Genomic DNA, 17760 nt, shown 5'->3' on the forward strand with positions numbered 1-17760 from the left:
TGCTCTCAGTCATCTGTGGGTCTCCAAAATCTCGCACTTGACGCAAAAAAGACACTCTATAAATATGTAATGAGTGAGTGAGTACAGAAGAGTGGAATATAGCAAAAGCATAGACTCTGGAACCAGACTGCCTGGATTCAGATCCTGCCTCTCTGTTCATTAGCTGTGTGACCTTGGGTGAGTCAATGAACTTCTCTGTGCTTCAGTGTTCTCATTCATAAAAGGTGGCTGACAGTACATATCTTACTAGGTGAGATTGTTATGAGTTAATAGAGATGAAGTACTTAGAATAGTGCCCCGAGTAAGACAAAGGCTACGTAGGAGTTTAAGAATGAAATCTCAGTGTAAAGCTGGCCCAGAGGAACCAATATTGAAGGCACATGCTGAGTTTAAAAGGCGGGAGGGAAGCGTCTGTCTGAGCCTGCACTGTTCCCATAGGAGACCTCCTACAGCAAACACTTTCACTTTTCCCAGCCACACTGGGATCACTATCAATATTATGTCAGGTGGTCACAAGTGCTACGTAGAAAAAGAAAACATGGAAGGGGACAGGAAGTGGTGAGGCAGATGGGGCAGCAGTTGCAAATAGAGTGGTCAGGAAAGGCCTCCTTAGGGAGGTAATACTTGAGCCAAGACTTGAGGAGGTAAAGGGGTGAATGTCTGGAAGGAGAGCATTCCAGGCAGAGGAAACAGCAAGTGCAAAGGTCCTGAGGTAGGGATAGACCCAATGTGTTTAAGGAACAGGTGGAACAGAGTGAGTGAAGAAGAGGTAGAAGGAGATGAGGTCAGAGGGTCGCGGGGGCCCAGGTCATGAAGAGCTTTGTCGGACACTGTGAAGACTTGATGTTTTCTCTGAGTGAGTTGGGAGCCACTATGAAAACATGAGCAGAGAAGAGATGATTTTGCTTATGCTGGAAAAGACTGCAGGGGCCAAGGTGGGAGAAGCAACTAGTCAGGAGGCTGTCATGCTATTTCAAAGAAGAGATGACAGTAGCTTGGGACAGAGGGTCAGGGGTACGGGCTGTTAGAAGGGGGAAGATTCCCCAAAGATGTCATAGGTAGAATCAACATATTGGATGCAGGCGTGAAAGAAAGTGTCAAGGACAAAGCCAAGCTTTTGGGCCCGGACAACTGGAAGGATGGAGCTGGGGTCTGGGGGGAATGAAGCAGGAGGCTGTTTGTGGGAGCGAGATGAGCAGTGGGATTGGGGACAGGTGGGGTCTCCAGCAGACATCTGGAGTGGACAGTGGGAGGCCCCTGCATGTGTGAGGCTTGCCTTTGGGCAGAAATCTGGGCAGGAGATGGAACTGAATAACCCTGCAGGTTCAAGAAGATGGCATGTTCCTGGGTACCTGTGGCGCGGGGCCAGAAAGGACAAGGTCAGGGTCCTCTCGCTGGAGGTAGCTGCTCAGACATGACTGAAAGATCCAGACAGACCTCCTCTGTCTGGGAGCCGGGAGGACCAGTGTGGCATTGCAAGGGCTTGGTCTCCTGTCTGCTCAGTAAAGTGACAGATCCCAGTGACCTCCTGGACGTCTGCTCCCCAGTCCTACATGCTACCTGTCTGGTATGTGGGGATAAAGGGGCTTTAAATGGAGCTAGAAAAAAACTTAGGAATAGAATATAGTGATTAAAACTTAACTGTAGTTTTAACAGGACTACTATTGTTACTAATAGTAACAACACTCATAATAGTGGCTACTGTTTTCTGAGCCCTCATCATGCAAGACAGCATGAACTTGGGCGCCGTCCCATCCAGCCTGCACAGTGGTTCTGGGGAGTCCACAAATCAACACTTTTCTCCCAATGAGGAAACTGAGGCTCAGAGGGGGAAGGCTGCCCGAGGTCACGCCATGAACAAGTTTTGCAGTTGGGGTTTTTATCATAGTGCTTTCCACGGCTGTCATTCGCAGCCCCCAGCGTGGAACCGAAGTCCAACATCCCTTCATGAGTCAAGAGCACCATGTGGCCAGGAGTGCTCTGACCTGCCTCCCCTCACCCTCAGGACCCTCAAAGCCCAGGGGAGAACAGCTCCCCACAGAGTGACCCTCCCAGCAGACTGCGTGGCACCCAGCCAGAGCCTCAGTTGCCTTGCCTGCAAAATGGGCACATTTTCGCCCCTCCCTTGGAAGAGAGCTTCAAGCCTTGGCCATCAAAGTGTTAAAGAAAGGTTTTGCAAATAGTGTTTTACCAATGTTCTTGTTAGAATTATTACTTTATAATACAACCAATCTCCTAGGCTCCCTCTTCCCAAATACACACACACACACACACACACACACACACACACTATATATGTAGACATATGTATGTATATACATATAACACACACACACACACACACACACACACTATTGCAGGCTAAGAGGCCGCATAGAGCACAGGCTACAAAGGCAGATGGCCAGGAGGGAATCCTGACTCACATGCTTTCCACCTGAGCAACTTCAGTGTACCCCTTAACTAACTTGTGCCTCAGTTTTCCTCATCTGTAAAATGGGAGTGACAACACAGACCCTCCCCTGTGAGATCATTTATGGAGAGCGCCTGAGATGGGCAGCCACGTGTTATGTCAGGCCTTGAGAGACGAGCACAGAGCAGCTGAGTGCTGGGCTCACACCACCTGCACCCTCCTGGCCCAGGGCCTGGTCCCACCCCCAACATCCCAAGGAGGCCCTGAGATGAGGTAACTCATTCTGCTACCTCTTGGACTGGCCAGGAGCCTGAGATGCTGCTCAGGTCATTGCCTGGACCCCAGCTGCCCAACTGTGGAATGGCATTAAATATTCCCCCATCTCCCAAGGTTGTGAGGCCAACAAAACAGATTAAGTCTCTGAGATGGAGTGCTGGGACAGAGCAAGCTCTCACCCCTCACCCCTCACCCCTGCATGCAGCATTGATGATTTGCGTCTCTAAGGCCCACTGCGAGGTCGTGATTTAAAGAAGCCCATTTCTCAGACCAGAAGCCCTTTTCCAGGACACATGGATGCCTGGATTTCTCTTCAAAGGACATGCAAGCTTTCAGATTTAGGGAAAGTGACCTGCCTGCTCCACCCCACTCCTCCCTCCTCCCCTCCAGGACCGTTCCGGCCCCTCCCTCCTCTCCCCCCCCCACCACTTGGCTCCTCCTCCCTTCATCCCAGCAGATTTGATAACACCCAGGAGCCCCAGTCCCCCTCCTGAGGACAAAGGCAGCAATTGTCCCTGGTGGGCGCCTTCTGACGAGGTCTCACCACGGTGAAATTGAGCCCCCTAGGCTTCACCCCACTTGGGAGGCCCCTCAGGGCCCCCTCCCCACCTCAGTTTGGTTTCAGATGAGTCCCCTGGCTGAAGGGCCAGCAGGCACACTGGGGATCTTTCCAAGAGAAATCAGATGCCCACTCTTTGAGACCCCCTTGGACTGGCTGGGGGCCAGGAAGTGAAAGGACTCGCTCCCACTGCTGCCAGGACCTTCCTGAGTCCCCTTAGGAAGGACACCAGTGTCTGTGCCCATTGCTCCCCAAGCTGGCGGGTGCCGCCAACAGACCTCCCTGCAATGCAGAAACCGCGCCACAAGGGAGCCACCAGCCACATGCCCCCCCCACCCCCAGCCCAGGCGCGGAAATATGGGCTGAGGACCTGAATGGTTACTTTAAAGCCACAGATACGGGCGCCTGGGTGGCTCAGTTCCTTAAGCAGCTGACTCTTGATTTTGGTTCAGGTCATGATCTTCCGGTTCATGAGTTCAAGCCCCGCGTCGGGCTCTGCGCTCACAGCACGGAGCCTGCTTAGGATTCTCTCTCTCTCCTCACTCTGCCCCTTCCCAACTTACTCGAGCTCTTTATAAATAAGCAAACAAACAAACTTAAAAAAAAAAAAGGCACGTATCGTCTATGTCAAATGTAGTGGATAGCACAGCTGTAAGCACCCACGTCACTGAGAGCACCTACTGTGTGCCAGGCCCCATGTGGGGTTCTGGGAGGTGCCAAGGTGGCCCTTACAACTGTCTGGAAAGACGAGAAGGATTTGGCAGGGGCAGGATGTGGCCCCCACGCTGACGTCTCCAGGCTCAGCAAGCCCAGAAACCCTGTTAAAACAGGTGCCCCAGTGTCTGCAGGGTGTGGGCACTCCTAGGCATGCCCAGGTGCGGGCATCTCCTTGTCCAGTGGCGTCCTGAGCCCCCTTTGACAGCCAGAGGGGCAATGTGCAGAAGCTTCTCCAGATAGCCAACTTCCCTCCTGGCCCCAAAGTATCCAGGTCTCCCAGGCAGAGGACGGTGGCACAGGACTGGCCCAGGGCTACTATGTCCCAAGTGGGAGAGGAGACACAGCACCTCAGTCATCCACAGCCCCCAAGTGACCAGCCCCTGGGGCCTTGGGGGAGGGGGGTGGCGAGGACTACAGAGACTCCAAGTTCCTCCAAAATCATAGGGGTGTCAGAACTGGAGGGGAGGATAAATGGATCCAAGTCCGAGAACTCCTCCAGCCGCTAATAAGGCAGGTCAGCGGTTGAGAACTGAGGCTGGAACCAGCCTGCTAGGGTTCATATCCGAGGGTAGCACCTGCCGGGTGCCCCTGATGTGACCTTGCACAAGTGTCTTAACCTCTTGTTTCTCAGTTTTTCCATTTGTAAACTGGAGACACAGAGAGGGCTAACCTCATACAACTGTCACGGGATTAAACCAGCACAAGCATTTCAAGAGCTAAGATTAGAATAGTGTCTTTATTCTCCAAGCAAATACCAGCTGGTCTTGCTTTCTGGGAGCAAGTTCTTTCTAAGTGGAGCTGAAACTTGTATCCTCCCATCTTCCTCTATGTTGTGAGCCCTGGTCCTGCATGCTACCCTACTGCCGCCACCCCCACCCTTCAGAGACTGGAGGTCAATGACAGTTCCTTGAGGCTCCCCACACCCGGCTGAGCCGCCTGAGCTATCTCCTCTGCGCCTGCCCTGGGCTGCCTGTGCCCATGCCCAGGGCAGGGTGGGGAGGTGCAACGTGGGCTGCTGAGCACCAGGCTCCAGGAAGCTGGGGACCCAGAGACCTTTGTCTTCTACAAGCCCTGCCCCTGCTCCCCAGCCCAGTGGCCTGTCTCACCCCTCCCTTCCCCAGCACCCACGGCTATCACAGAGGCATCAGTGATGGGACCTGGCTGGGCCCTGCGCTTGCTGCGTCATCAGAGAAAGTAGAAACACTTCAGTTCTCGGGGGGCATCCTCTTCCTGGACCTGGGCCGGTTCTCTGGCCCCCCCTGAGCAGCCCCCACTCCAGGCCTGTCCAGGCTCTGGGCCCACATGCCTGGCCTGGCCAGCCCGGAGCTGTCCCGGAAGGACCTCCTGGCCCCCAAATCAGCACACACAGCACCCAGCCAGGCTCCCACTGGGCCAGCCACAGGGATTGGGTCGGAATCCTACGCCTCCACCATCTTGGTGTGTGTGGTCTCCGCAAGGGCTCTCTGCATCTGCGGTCAGTTTCTCACCCATTAAATGGGCCCAAGGAATGGAGAGTCGCAGTTTTAAAATGATTGTACAATTCTCCTCCACTAAGGCCACTCTCCTCTGTGGGGCAGTAGGGGCTGTGTAGGGTTGTTGAGTTGAGCACATCAACACACACACGCACACAGCCTTGGTCCAAAACACACACTTTAAAGAAAAGTGAACTCAAAATGGATCACATTGAGGACATTTTGTTCCGTGAAATAAGCCAGTCGCAAAAGGACACATGAGGCATGATCCTGCTCGTATGAGGTCTCTGGGGCAGATTCGTGGGGACAGAGAGCAGGACGGAGGGCGGTGAAGAGGAGGGGCGGGGGCTTCCTGGTTAATGGTTTGGGAAGCCGAGAAAGTTCCGGAGACAGACAGTGGTGATGGTTACACAACACAGTAAATGGACTGCTGCCAGCAAACTGCACTTTTCAGAATGATGAGGATGATGAGTGTGACGCTCTGTGTATTTTACTACAATTATAAATACATAAATTTTTAAAAAATAAGAAAGAAGCCTTCCGTTGATTTAAAAATAACTAGTTCATTAAAAAACGGATCACAGACTTTGGGACCAGGGTTTAGTCAGTTCTGAGCCAATACCAAAAGCACGATCCACAAAAGAAAAAATTGATATATTTGACCTGATTGAAGTTCAAGGCTTACTGCTCTGAAAAGACCCCATGACCAGGAAAAATGGACAAGCTAGACACTGAGAAAAAAACCATTGGCAAACTACATGCCTGACAAAAGACTAGCATCTACAATATATAGGGAAACCTCAAAACTCAACAGTATAAACAGTCTAATTAGAAAACGGACATATAGGGGCACCTGGGTGGCTCAGTCGGTTAAGCATCTGACTTCGGCTCAGGTCATGATCTCACAGTCCGTGGGTTCGAGCCCCGTGTTGTACTCTGTGCAGACAGCTCAGAGCCTGGAGCCTGCTTCAGATTCTGTGTCTCCCTCTCTCTCTGCCCCTCCCCCACCGCTGCACGAGCTCACTTGTTCACTCTCTTGCTGTCTCAAAAATAAATATTTAAAAAACAAAAATAAACATTAAAAACGGGCACAAGACATGAAAACATCCCACCGAAGAGGATATGTGGATGGCAAACAGGCGCCGGAAGGACGGGCAGCTCATCAGCTCTGAGGGAACCGCTGGTTAAGGCCACAGTGTGATACCCCACGTGCCTACCAGAATGGCAGCGATAAACACCAGCCACAATGCCGAACGCTGGTAGGATGCTGGGAAGCTGGATCCCTTGTACATTGTGGGGGGAGGCACTTCCTTCCAAAGCGAGCCAGACAATTGCCATGCATCCCAGGGCTGGCCCTCCAGAGCATTTATCTGAGAGAAAGGTTGTGTGTCCTGACTGTATCAGTATCAGTATCCCGGTTATGATATCGGACCATCGTTGTGCGAGCTGTCAGGGGAAACTGGGCAAAGGCACGCACTATCTTTCTGGGTTCTGACACCTGTGTGTGTATTTATAATATGTCGACCTCACAACATTGAATTTAAAGCTACCAGAAACACAGTAAAAACTGAATTGGAATTGAACAGCAAATCGTTTCTTAGTGTAAGTATGTCCCACATAATATTTGGGACATTCTCGTACTAAAAAAGAAAATATTTGTTATCTCAAATTCAGATTGAACTGGGAGTCTTGTGTTTTTATCTGGCAATCTTACTCTTGGGAAATTCCCCAAGGTAAGAGCAGATACTTGTCATTTCATTCATTCACTCAACAAGTATCTTTTGAGCACTTAGTATGTTCCAGGCACTGTCCTAGACACAGGGAACACACCTGTGACCTTACCTGTAGTGCTGGCATTGTAGTGGAAGAAGACAGGCAATAAAGATACAGTGAGCTGTGTAAATAAGATAATTTCTTATGGTGGTAAGTGTTACATAGAAAACAAAGCAGAGCAGTATCCAGAGAGAGCTGAAGTGGATGTAGGAGAGGAAAGTCAGGGGGGCACTCCCTGAAAAGGGGACATCTGAGCAAACACCTGAAGGAATAGAAGGAGCTAGTTATGCAAAGATTGCGGGAAGAGCATTCCAGACAGCGGAAAGAGCATGTGCAAAGGCCCTGGGGCAGGAACATGACTGGCAAATTCCAGGAATGTGTGGCTTCAGACAAAGTTGGTATCCACCGGTCCTAGGAACCTGTGTCCTCCCCTTCCCCCCTTGTCAGATCTGGAAGACCTTTCTGAGACCATAGAGTCCGACCATGGAAGAAACTGAAGCCCTGGAAGTCAAGACTGGCCCAAAGCTGCCACTGGCTCGTGTCCTTCAATTCTGGATAGAAGCCTTTGCATCTGGGAAGGTGAGAACTCACAGCTTCTCCTGAATCTGGGGCAGAAATGGAGGGCACGGTGGCCCGAGGAGGACTCAGCCTCCCCTGGGCAGCCAGCTTCAGACCAGGTAGGGCTTGGCTCTCCTCAACGTGCCACCGCTGACCACTCTATCTGGTCAAATATGCAAGTGGCCCTCGGGACAGTGGAGAGGAGCATAGCTGAGTAAGCCTTATCTGGGCCCGGCCCAGCTGCCAGGGGCCAGGTCCCTGGTGTCCCTTGACTCACAGGCCTGCCCGTGGCCAGGGCAGGGTGGGAATCCAACTCCCAGGAGCACCCAGACCAGACGGGGCAGGGCAGGAAAGGACAAGACCGCCACCCCCACCCCCCACCCCCCCACCACTCCCGTGAGCAAGAGGCTGGGCAGGGACTGGAAGGTGACTTCTCACTCCGGTGGAATTCCATCCCCCTGAGTTCACCTCCCTCCCTCCCTCGGAGCAAAGCGGCACATTCCAGCAGGGCCAGCCCCATCCCAGCTGGGCCCCCATCCCTGGAGGCTGCCTCTCTGGGGCTCAGTCACCACACTCCCAGGAAGGGATCGCTGAGGGCCCCTCCCTCCCGCAAGGCCCCCAGAGCTGCAGCACACTTCCCTCTCCGTGCACAGCAAGACCTCAACAGCCTGCCCTGCCAGGGGCGCTGTGTTTGTGGAGGCACCAAGAGGCCAGTCCACCAGCCCCCTGGCTGGGGTTCCAGAGCTGGGACCTGGCAGAGGCTGGGCTCCTCCGCACCCCACAGCGGCGTTCTCCACGGGCAGGGGAGCGCATCAGGAAGGGCCCCCACACCCGGCTCTCCTTCCACCCCTCCTCCTCCTCCTCGCCCCCTGCCCCCGTGCCCATTTCCCAGGGAGAAATGTCCAGCTCTTTGGCTTTCCCACGCAAATCCTCCCTCTGGGCAATCCGACCAAAGGCCAGGGCTTCTATTACTGCCTCCTGCTGGTGGCTGCCAGGAAGTGGCTCCACCCAAGATCTTCCCTCCAGAAGTAGGATCTAGGCATCCATGGTACCCCTGGGCACCACCCTCCTTGCAGCCCACAGGGTCTCTCAGTCCCCAAAGCACCCATGCCCCCTAACCATTTCCCCTGAGACGGGTCTTCCTCTTCCCGAGGTCCTGATCCCCGTGAGAAGAGGCGTGCACCCATCCAGCCCCAACACAGCCCAAGGCGGGTCTTGTCTACCCTGCTTCCTAACCAGCTGTCTCCCTGCCTCTCCCAAGGCCCCTGCTGGGTTCCGGTCCCTGCCCCCTTTTACTTGGTTGTCCACTGTGTCCCAGAGAGGGCCTGAAACCTGCTTATGCCCTTCTCCCTCAAAGCCTCTTCAGGACTCCTGCAGAAGCAGAAAAGTCTCACTCTTTGAATTGGCATTCAAGGCCCTGCATTTGTTCCTAACCTCTGTGCAGCCTCAATCCCCATTACCTGCCTCTCCCCAGACCCACAGAGCACCTCACCGGCCTCACTGCCTGAACTATCTTCCTTCCCACCTGCTTTGTCCACCTGGAGGACTCCTACCTAACCTTCAAAGCCCTGCTAAAGAGTCCCCTTTTCCTCCCTGAGGGCTCCAGACTTCTCCAAGAAGACACCACTCCTCTTCCTTCTGCGTGGCATTTCTCTGGTGGAGGGCGGCCCTGAAGCATATTTTATGTTGCTCTTAACTGATGCTCTCATGAGACTGAGCATCTTGGGGGTGAGAACCAGGCCTAGTTCATCTCCCCCAAAAGGCTGAGAAGAAATCCTGCAAAGCCGCAGAGTCCGCCATCTGAAAATGTCAGCCCAGCGCTTCTGACCCCTCTCTCCCTCCCAACCAGATCCCAGGATTCCAAGCTCCAGGTGTGAGGGTGCCGATCTAATATTCTACCACCCGACCTGCATGGGCTGTTATTTCAACCCAAAAATATCATGCCCCTCATTTCCGATAGGAAGAGGCTATACTTCTAAAATTGCCTTCCCCAAAGAGCTGTTGGCACCCCCATTTCTATCTTCTCCCCTGATCATTTTGATTTGACCCCTGAGGACCACACAACTGCATGAGACGGTGTGGGGAGAGCCCCCTGGCCTGCAGCAGTGCCCCCACCTCCCCAGGCCCACGGCCTGCATCTGCAGGTGAGCGCCTGGCTTTACCTGGGCTCAGACCCGAACCAGAGACCCCTAAGGCCACGATGCCCCATGGCGTTTATCCCCCCTTGTCTGCCAGGGGAGGAAGTGGGCCACCCTGCATCCCCGTCATGGGGCCCGCCACCGCACCTCTGCCCCTTAGGACACCTACCCCTTCCCTGACTTGCTCCTCCTTTTGTGCCTCACCAGCTGCCAACAAGCCCAGAGCCCATGGTCGGGTTGAGTCTTGTCTTCTCACAGCAGGAGCAAGGGAGCCAGTGATAAACACATCTGTGATCCTTTCCAAGAGGCTCAGTCGGGAGCAGCTTCAGGCTGGCCCCTTGTCTGCTGTCAGCAACCCACCTGTGCTGTGTGTGGGGCCCACAAAGCGTACTGGGGGGAGGTCCTGCGGTGGGCCCCCATGTCTTTGAATAGCAAATAGCACACTGCAGGGTCCTGTGGGCATCTCCCCCCTGGTGCCCTCACCTGGCCCTGACCAGCACCTGGGGGCCCAGAACAAATTGAGGATCATGGCCCCATTCAACAGATGGGGAAACTGAGCCCTCCAATAAGGATGGGACCCTGAGCTGATATATACCGAGCCTTACTAACCCCAGGCTAAGTGGCCAATCTTGCTTCTTGCCCCTGGCCACTTGCCCAAGGCCTGGAGCCTTGGGGTGCCCTGTAGCAGGGAGCGACAGTCTGGCCACCGCAGGGCTAGGCTGGAAAGCTGCCTTCCCTCTGTGTCCTGCCTGAGTAGTATGGCCACTGTCCTGGGTGGCCTCCATTGCACCCTGCAGAGGGGTGCTCAGGTCTTTTCCCATGTACACTGGGGAGTCCCGGATTCTACCTCTGGGCTCTGGAAAATATGTAGTGCCAAGGTGAATGGCTGTTCCGGGAAGGCCCCCTCAAGGGTCCTCCCCAACTAGAGGGGAGCTAGGTGTGGGGAGCATCCCCTCTGCTGCGGCTTCCGGAGCCAGGACAGTTGTTCCTGCTCAGAAACATCACGTTGGACCCAGCCTTCCACTCTTGCCCAGACCCTGCTCCTGACGCTGCCACAAGCCTTCCTCAGCCTCCCTGGAGTCAGTATCTGTGACTTCCACACCTCCTCTGCTCCAGAACCATCCGTGGCTCACAGGGACCATGAGGTACTCAACCATTCACGCTGCTTGTGTGTAGAAGGCCTCTGTATGCCAGGCTCTGGTGTGTGGCTGGGAACGAGGGATGCAAAGTCTCTGTACCCACTGAGCTTATGGCTTCGGGAGGGGAGAAAGCCCTAGAACAAGGCAGCATCTGAGAAAGGGATCAGAAGGAACTGAAAGGGAAGCTTCTCAGAGGAGGGGACCTCTGAGCTGAAGTTTGAACAGTAAGAGGAACGCAGCCCCGGGAAGATCTGAGGGGAGAATGTGAGGCCCTCCCCACTCCTTAACCTGGCAGGTGACCTTGCAGACTCCTCACTGCTATTACCCCTTCAGGGACCCATGGACCCACCGGTCTGGGGCCTCTGAACGAACCCCAAGCCCCCGCCTCTGGACCTTTGGCCACCACCTCCATACAGCAGACCTGGGTTACCTTCACCTCTCTTCTTTGCCTAGCCAAACCTCACTCATTTGGGGGGCCTACCTCCTCCAGGAAGCCCACCAAGGTTGGCTTTATGGCCTCTGACAGCACCCCAGAGCTGCCGCACACCCGCTGCTTCTAAAGCCCTGTCCCACATGATCCCTGCAGATCCTTTCTTACCCCGGGCTAGGAATTCTCCCCATCAGTTCTCACAGGGGCCCAACCGGGTAGGCACAGCTGAAGAAACTGAGGTTGGGAAAGGGAAGCCACTTGTCTTCCTTCTGTCTACTCCCAGGGAGTGAGAGCCTCCAGGGCAGGAGGGAGCCTGTGACCTGTGACCTCAGCCCCAAGGAGTGATCTGACCCCAGACATAGGAAGGAACAAGCAACCCCGGGCCCCTGGAGGGGTGTGTTGGCTGCAGGTAGGTGCTCCCAGCCATGAGACTGGAGGGGCAGGGCCTTACACTTTACCCCAGGACATCATCCTGGGCCCGGCCAGGTGAGCAGCTCTGCTCCGTGACTCACCCTGGCAGCGGGAGGCTCTGACACACAGGATGTGGCAAGAGGTTGGAGGGGAGGAGGAGGGTGGGGGGGTGCTGAAGACAGCAGGAAGGGCCAGCTGGCCTGTGTCATTCCTATGTAGGCCGGGGGGCTCGCTCCCCACCAAGGTGTGTGTGCACCACCCCCAACACCACTTGCCCGACGGACTCCCTCTCCCAGGACATCTGTTGGCACAACTTGTCACACCTGGCTTGTGCTGAGGGCTACCGAGGATACTCTGTCTCCTTCTCGTGAAGGAAGGAGCGACAGAGCCAAAACGTGAACCCAGGCGGCCCACTGCCAGCCCCCGCTATGACCATCCCCTTTCGGCAGCGCATGGCCAGCAGAGAATGCCGACTCCAGAGCCAGAAGCCCTGGGTTCAAATTCTGACTTTGCTCATTAGCCATGGGAACCTCAGCTTGTTGCCTGACTGCTCTGTGCCTCCACATCTTCACCCGGGAAGTGGGGATCATGAGAAAACCATTCACAGGAACGCCTTGAGGATTAAGTGAGCGGATACAGCCAGAGCTGGAAGACTGCCTGACCCCTGGACGGGCTTGAGCAGGACCAGATGGTGCCCCTAACCATCTGTTGCTCGAATGGGTAGCCTGAGGCCCACACTTTGCCAGGAGATGCGTGTGTTTGAGCTTCTGGTCATCATTCTTTTCACCTTTTTCTGTATTGTTTTAAGAGTTTCCGGTGACTACCAATTTTAAATGCCAACACTTAGAAGTGAAGGGACTACATGTAAAAACCGGAGTGTAAAATCAGAAGGTTGGGTTCCCCTCATGTTTGTCACTCCTGTTCCTGCCTGGCCCCTGTGGCCTCCAGTAGCGCTGCACATGTCCTGTCACCGCAGCAGTCTGTCCCCGACCTGGGTGGCCTGGAGCTCTCCCTTCTGATCTGCACTGGGTCACAAGTGCTTCTCAATGGAGCTCCAACCGGCCCCCAGAGACCTTCCTCTCCCAGCACCTCCTGGGTCTGGGAGCCCCAGTGTGAGCTCTGAGCACCGTGGCCTTCACAGGCCCTTCCAGAACCCATTTCCAACCTCAGGCCTCTGCCCGGGACAGCCTCCAAGCCACGCAGCTCTGACTTGGGTGCTCCGAGATGCCTGGTCAAGCTGCCTGTGCCTGAATGATTCTTGGGATGGGGAGCTCACTTTCTTGGTAACTCAGTCTGTTTCACAATGGCTGTGGCTTGTCCTCACACTGGTAGAACCTGCCTGTCTGTGACACCCCCCCACCCATAGACCCTCACTCTGTACTCTAGGCCTGAAGACCCCTTGCCTTGGGACAGCCAGCGCCTCATGGGACAAGGTGTCTGGCCCCCTTTCTATTTCAGCCACTTCCACTAGAAACATCCTGAAACATCTCTGACTCTTTTCTAAGCTGAGCCCAGAATCCAGGAGGATCACAGGAGGCAATAAAGACAAAACAGTCACCTCCCTTATTTTGAGCTCCAGATCTTGATTAAGGTGACCAAGGACATTTTAGTGGCCCTGGCAACTGCTCCACAGGGATGATTCCTACTGAACTCACCTCAACCCCTCCTTATAGTCCGAGTTTTGTATAGCAGATTTCATGGGCCCAAGGATAAGACATCACATCCGTCCCTCTTTCCATCTTGCCGAGTCATGTCCAATAATATGTTTTAACAGAGACTCCGTGATTCCGTCCCTCCAGTCCCTGACATGCTTCATGGCCATACACAGATCCTGACCATAGCAAATCATCCACAGAGTCCAGCAGAGGCTAAGGGCAGAGCCCCGCGGCTCGCCACCAGGTACCCAACACCAGCTGTTAGGAACGAGCTGCGTCACCACACATCTGTGCCAGCTGCCCGGCCCCCCGCGCCGGCTGCCTACCTTTCGGCCTGCCTCGTTATTGTGTAAGTTCATGAGAGTGCGGGCATTCTGCTTGATCTCCCGGGCATCCACAAAGACCTTGGCGAAGCCGATGCCGTAGCGGATGTCGGCAGAGCAGCCACCCCACTTCCAGCCCTCGTCCCGGTGGTACTGGCCTTGCTTCTCCTTGTCGCAGCCGCAGTCACTCAGGTTGCCTTGGGTACAGGCAGCGGTGATGGCGTGGGCCACGCCGGCGGCAATGATAGCGTACGTGAAGGCAGCCTCCCGGCTCCCTGCAGGGAGAAGAGTGCAAAGGCTGGGGTCAAGTCCAGGGCACCCTGGGAGAAGGCCGAGCCTGGGCAAGACGGGAAGCTGAGCTCACTGAATGCTCCACAGAGGTGGACTCCTCACCCCCAGGAAAGCTCCGTCTTGGGCTGATGAGAAGGCCTGACACCCGCCAGCACGTGCACACCTGTTCGATCCTGTCACTGAACGCCCTTGGAGCTGTCCAGCCTCTGGAAGGTTGGATGAGGGGCCTGCCTGTCAATTACCACCCACTCCCTGCCACACTGGACCGGGCGGTGTACACTGTACGTGCAGCACACACTCACAGTGACACGCTGCAAAGCCGCATTTCCTCAACACCTCTGGAGCCAGAGGCCGGGGCTTGACTCCCAGGAGCACCCATCCCTGGCTCTGGGACTCTCAGCCAATGACGCCCCCTCCCGGTGTCTCCATCTCCTCGGCTGTAAAATGGGGACACAGGCAGCGTCCCTTTCTCAAAGCAATGACAGAGAACCTTAAGAGTTTGTCTGTGCCAAGCTCCTGGGTCCGTGCCCAGCTCATGGGTCCCTGTTATCATTGCTGCGTGTCCCCTGCCCTTGACAGGTCCACCCCCTCCTCTTCTCCATGGTCCTCTCACTAGACCTCTCCAGAGAAGGCTGGAACCTGGCCCCCTTCGTGTCCCTGCCCTCAGACATCAGTCTGACAGAGAAAGTAAGGCCTGCGGAAGGGATGAGGGACTGCCCATAGTCAGGGTGGAAGAGGGCAGGAAGGAGCCTGGACAGGAGGGGTTGGCAGAGGGAGGCAGTTTGGGAAGCACCAGGCAGTGCTTTCCCACAGGTCTTCCCAGCTGTGCCCTACCAGGAGGCTGGGAACTACCTAGAAGGATTTGCACTGGCTCCACAGGATGGTGCTAGGGCTTTAAGTGGAATAAGAGGGTCCTGAGTAGCTGGGGCACAGCGCCGTGGCCACTCCGCCTCTTAACCTCTCTGCCTCAGCCTCAGTCTCTCCATCTGCAAAATGGATCTGAGAGCAGTGTCTGCTGTATGGGAAGCCCCAAGTGAGCCCTCAGCAAGTTCACACTCACAGTGGGGTGGGGTGGAGGTTCAGGGAGGGCTCCCTGGAGAAAGAGACCCCACGCCCAGAGCTGGCAGGTGAGGCAGGGCTAACCAGGCATGAAGGGGTAGGAAGAGGGTTGTGATGCACGTGATCTCAGCAGTGGGTGAGGAGTGGGTGAGGCCTCTTCGGAGCTCGGGTCACACTGATGCACATGCAGGTAGGTCTCTCCCCTACCCACCCCCACCTGCCTCCTGGCCTCGCTCACCCGGGCTGCTAAGACACAAGCAGCCTGCCTCCCACCCCATCCCCAGCCACTGCTCTCCCGCTTCGCAGATGCGCCGGTCTGTCTACCCGTCAGACTGCTTTCCTGTGCCAGGGCCCTTCGCTCCACCATTCTGTGCCAGTCCGTCCATGGCGCCCCCATCCACACAGTGCCTCCAGTCTCAGCTCCACTGCGTGCAGGCTGTGACTTAGGCAAACTCCTCTTCCTCCCTGAGCCTCAGTCTCCCTGTTTGTGAGATGCTGATGATGCCCGTGCCTAGGACAGGAGCTGCTCAGAAGCCAGAGGGGTGGTGATGACAGGCTTGGCCCGGTGCCTGGCTCGCCAGACACCCCTAAACTGGGCACTCTCTCCTTTTAACTGCACCTCGACCTCTGGAACACGGGAAAAGGGCATGACCGGAGCACCCACCAGGTTCCTGACCCTGCACACATTATCAATCACATTCGTATTAGGAACCACACATGTGTAACAGGGGTCCTGCAGAGGGTTGAGCACGAAGCAGCATCGACAGGGGACAGCCACACAGTGGACACACGCCTGGGCTGTACCTCCTGTCTGGCAACGAGGCAGGGTGGATTCCTGACGACACTTTTGTCGGGAATTAAGAAATTCCTGGCGTTAAGCATTAAGAAATGCTGCTTCAGATCGTCCAGCGCTCGGCCGGCTTGCAGGAAGGCAAGGGAACGTGTGGGGACCATGTGCTGAAGACAGAACTGATCACCAGCAGGACACTCGGGAATGGGATATGGCCATCTTGCATCTCTGGGCTCTGCAGGAAAGGGGAGCTTCCGGATTAAGGCCTCAAGGCCTGGTGATCAGGCCCTGAGTCCCACCAGGGCAGGACACTGGAAAGGATGGGATAGAGTTCTGGAGAGGGCAGGTTGGGGGAGTCAGCACTCACACACACACACCCTGCAAAGCTGGATGATAAACAGGCAGGTCTGACCTGCCAGAACAGGAGGTAGGAAGGCGAGGTGCAAGGAAATCAGAATTGCCTGGAAACTGGGAGCCTTGTCCCTGCCTTTGAGATTTGGTTCAGACTTGTCCCTCTGCATACTTGGGGGTTCCCAAGTCAAGGGGGAAGACAGGCCCCAGGTTGGCCGTCCCCTAAGACCCCTCGAGAAGCAAAGATAACATTGCCAGTCACCAGCTCACAGCAGAGTATGAAACACGTAAGAAAATAATATACCAGATTCAGCCAACAGTGAGATTAGACCCTCAGTGACATCAAAGAAAAGAGTAACAGGACGGAGAGTACAAAGACAATAGGATGGGGGTCAGCTGTGTGACTTCAGGTAAGTCACCTAACATCTCTGTGCTCCAGGTTCCCCGCTATAAAATAGGGATGGCAATCACCCAATTTCTTAGGGTAGCTGAGAGGGTTAGAAACTAACAAAGACAAGGCATTTAGCACAGAGCCTGGTATGAGAAAGGGGCCCCACGTATTAGACTTACTACAACTTCTATTGATGGCGGTAGTAACGGTTCTTTACGAGAGGTTGAAGAGCTAAAGAGTAGGAGGCAACATTGATCTGCATTTATGGCTGAAGAAACAGAGGCCAAGAGAAAGGCCCCGCTTGCCGGGGGCCACCCAGCTGGTGGGCAGTGAGCTGAGCTGCAGACTGGGCCTGCAGACACCCCATACAGATCTGTCCCCAGGGATTAAATGACTGGAGGTGTGGCAGGCACGGCTGGCAGGCCCCAGCAGCTGAAAGGAGACTGTGTCCCCCTTATCAGACCAGGAAGGGAGTATGCAAATTGAGGAGGGGGCGGGGAGCCGGGCCTGGCATCCAGACTTGCCCTTCTCCCAGACTCCTCCCTGGAGGCGGGGCCAGGGGCAGGGCGGGGAGGGGTGGGACCAGCACCCTCTGTGGTGATTTTGGATGCAGCTGCGCTACCCCAGTGCCAGTGATGGTCCCCTGGTCTCGCTGAGCCCGGAGCAGGGCATACCAATGCCACAGCCAGGGGCAGACAACGGATTAAACATGGCTCCCGCTCCCAGGCACATCGCTTAGGTTGGGGGAGGGGAGTCGAGCCCCCATGCGGTTAAGTCCCCTGAGCTCAAGGTGGACAACCCACTCCAGACTGAAGTCCTGTCATGGGCCAGGGTCTTCCCCTCTCTGCCAAGCTCAGCACCCACTGAGAAGTGGGCGAAACTGTGGCTTCGGGGTTGCTGGGGACCCAGGTACTGGCTGCTCAAGTACAATGCCTCTGGATGCTAAAGGGTCACTGTGAACCTTGCCACTGACCTTGATGTTGGTCTTGCCCGCCAACAGTGGACTGGCACTGCCCC

General features: G+C 55.4%; 1 protein-coding gene across 1 annotated transcript in view; it reads right to left on the bottom strand.

Annotated features, from left to right (window-relative positions):
- Positions 1-17760, bottom strand: part of WNT7A (Wnt family member 7A) — a 61838-nt gene that overhangs the window by 24782 nt on the left and 19296 nt on the right. Inside the window, exon 3 of the mRNA XM_029917285.1 lies at positions 13865-14136. Coding sequence (XP_029773145.1) covers positions 13865-14136 — 272 coding nt within the window. The remainder of the gene's footprint in view (positions 1-13864; positions 14137-17760) is intronic.

The sequence above is a fragment of the Suricata suricatta genome, chromosome 12 (genome assembly GCF_006229205.1).
Source record: "Suricata suricatta isolate VVHF042 chromosome 12, meerkat_22Aug2017_6uvM2_HiC, whole genome shotgun sequence".
Classification (NCBI taxonomy): domain Eukaryota; kingdom Metazoa; phylum Chordata; class Mammalia; order Carnivora; family Herpestidae; genus Suricata; species Suricata suricatta.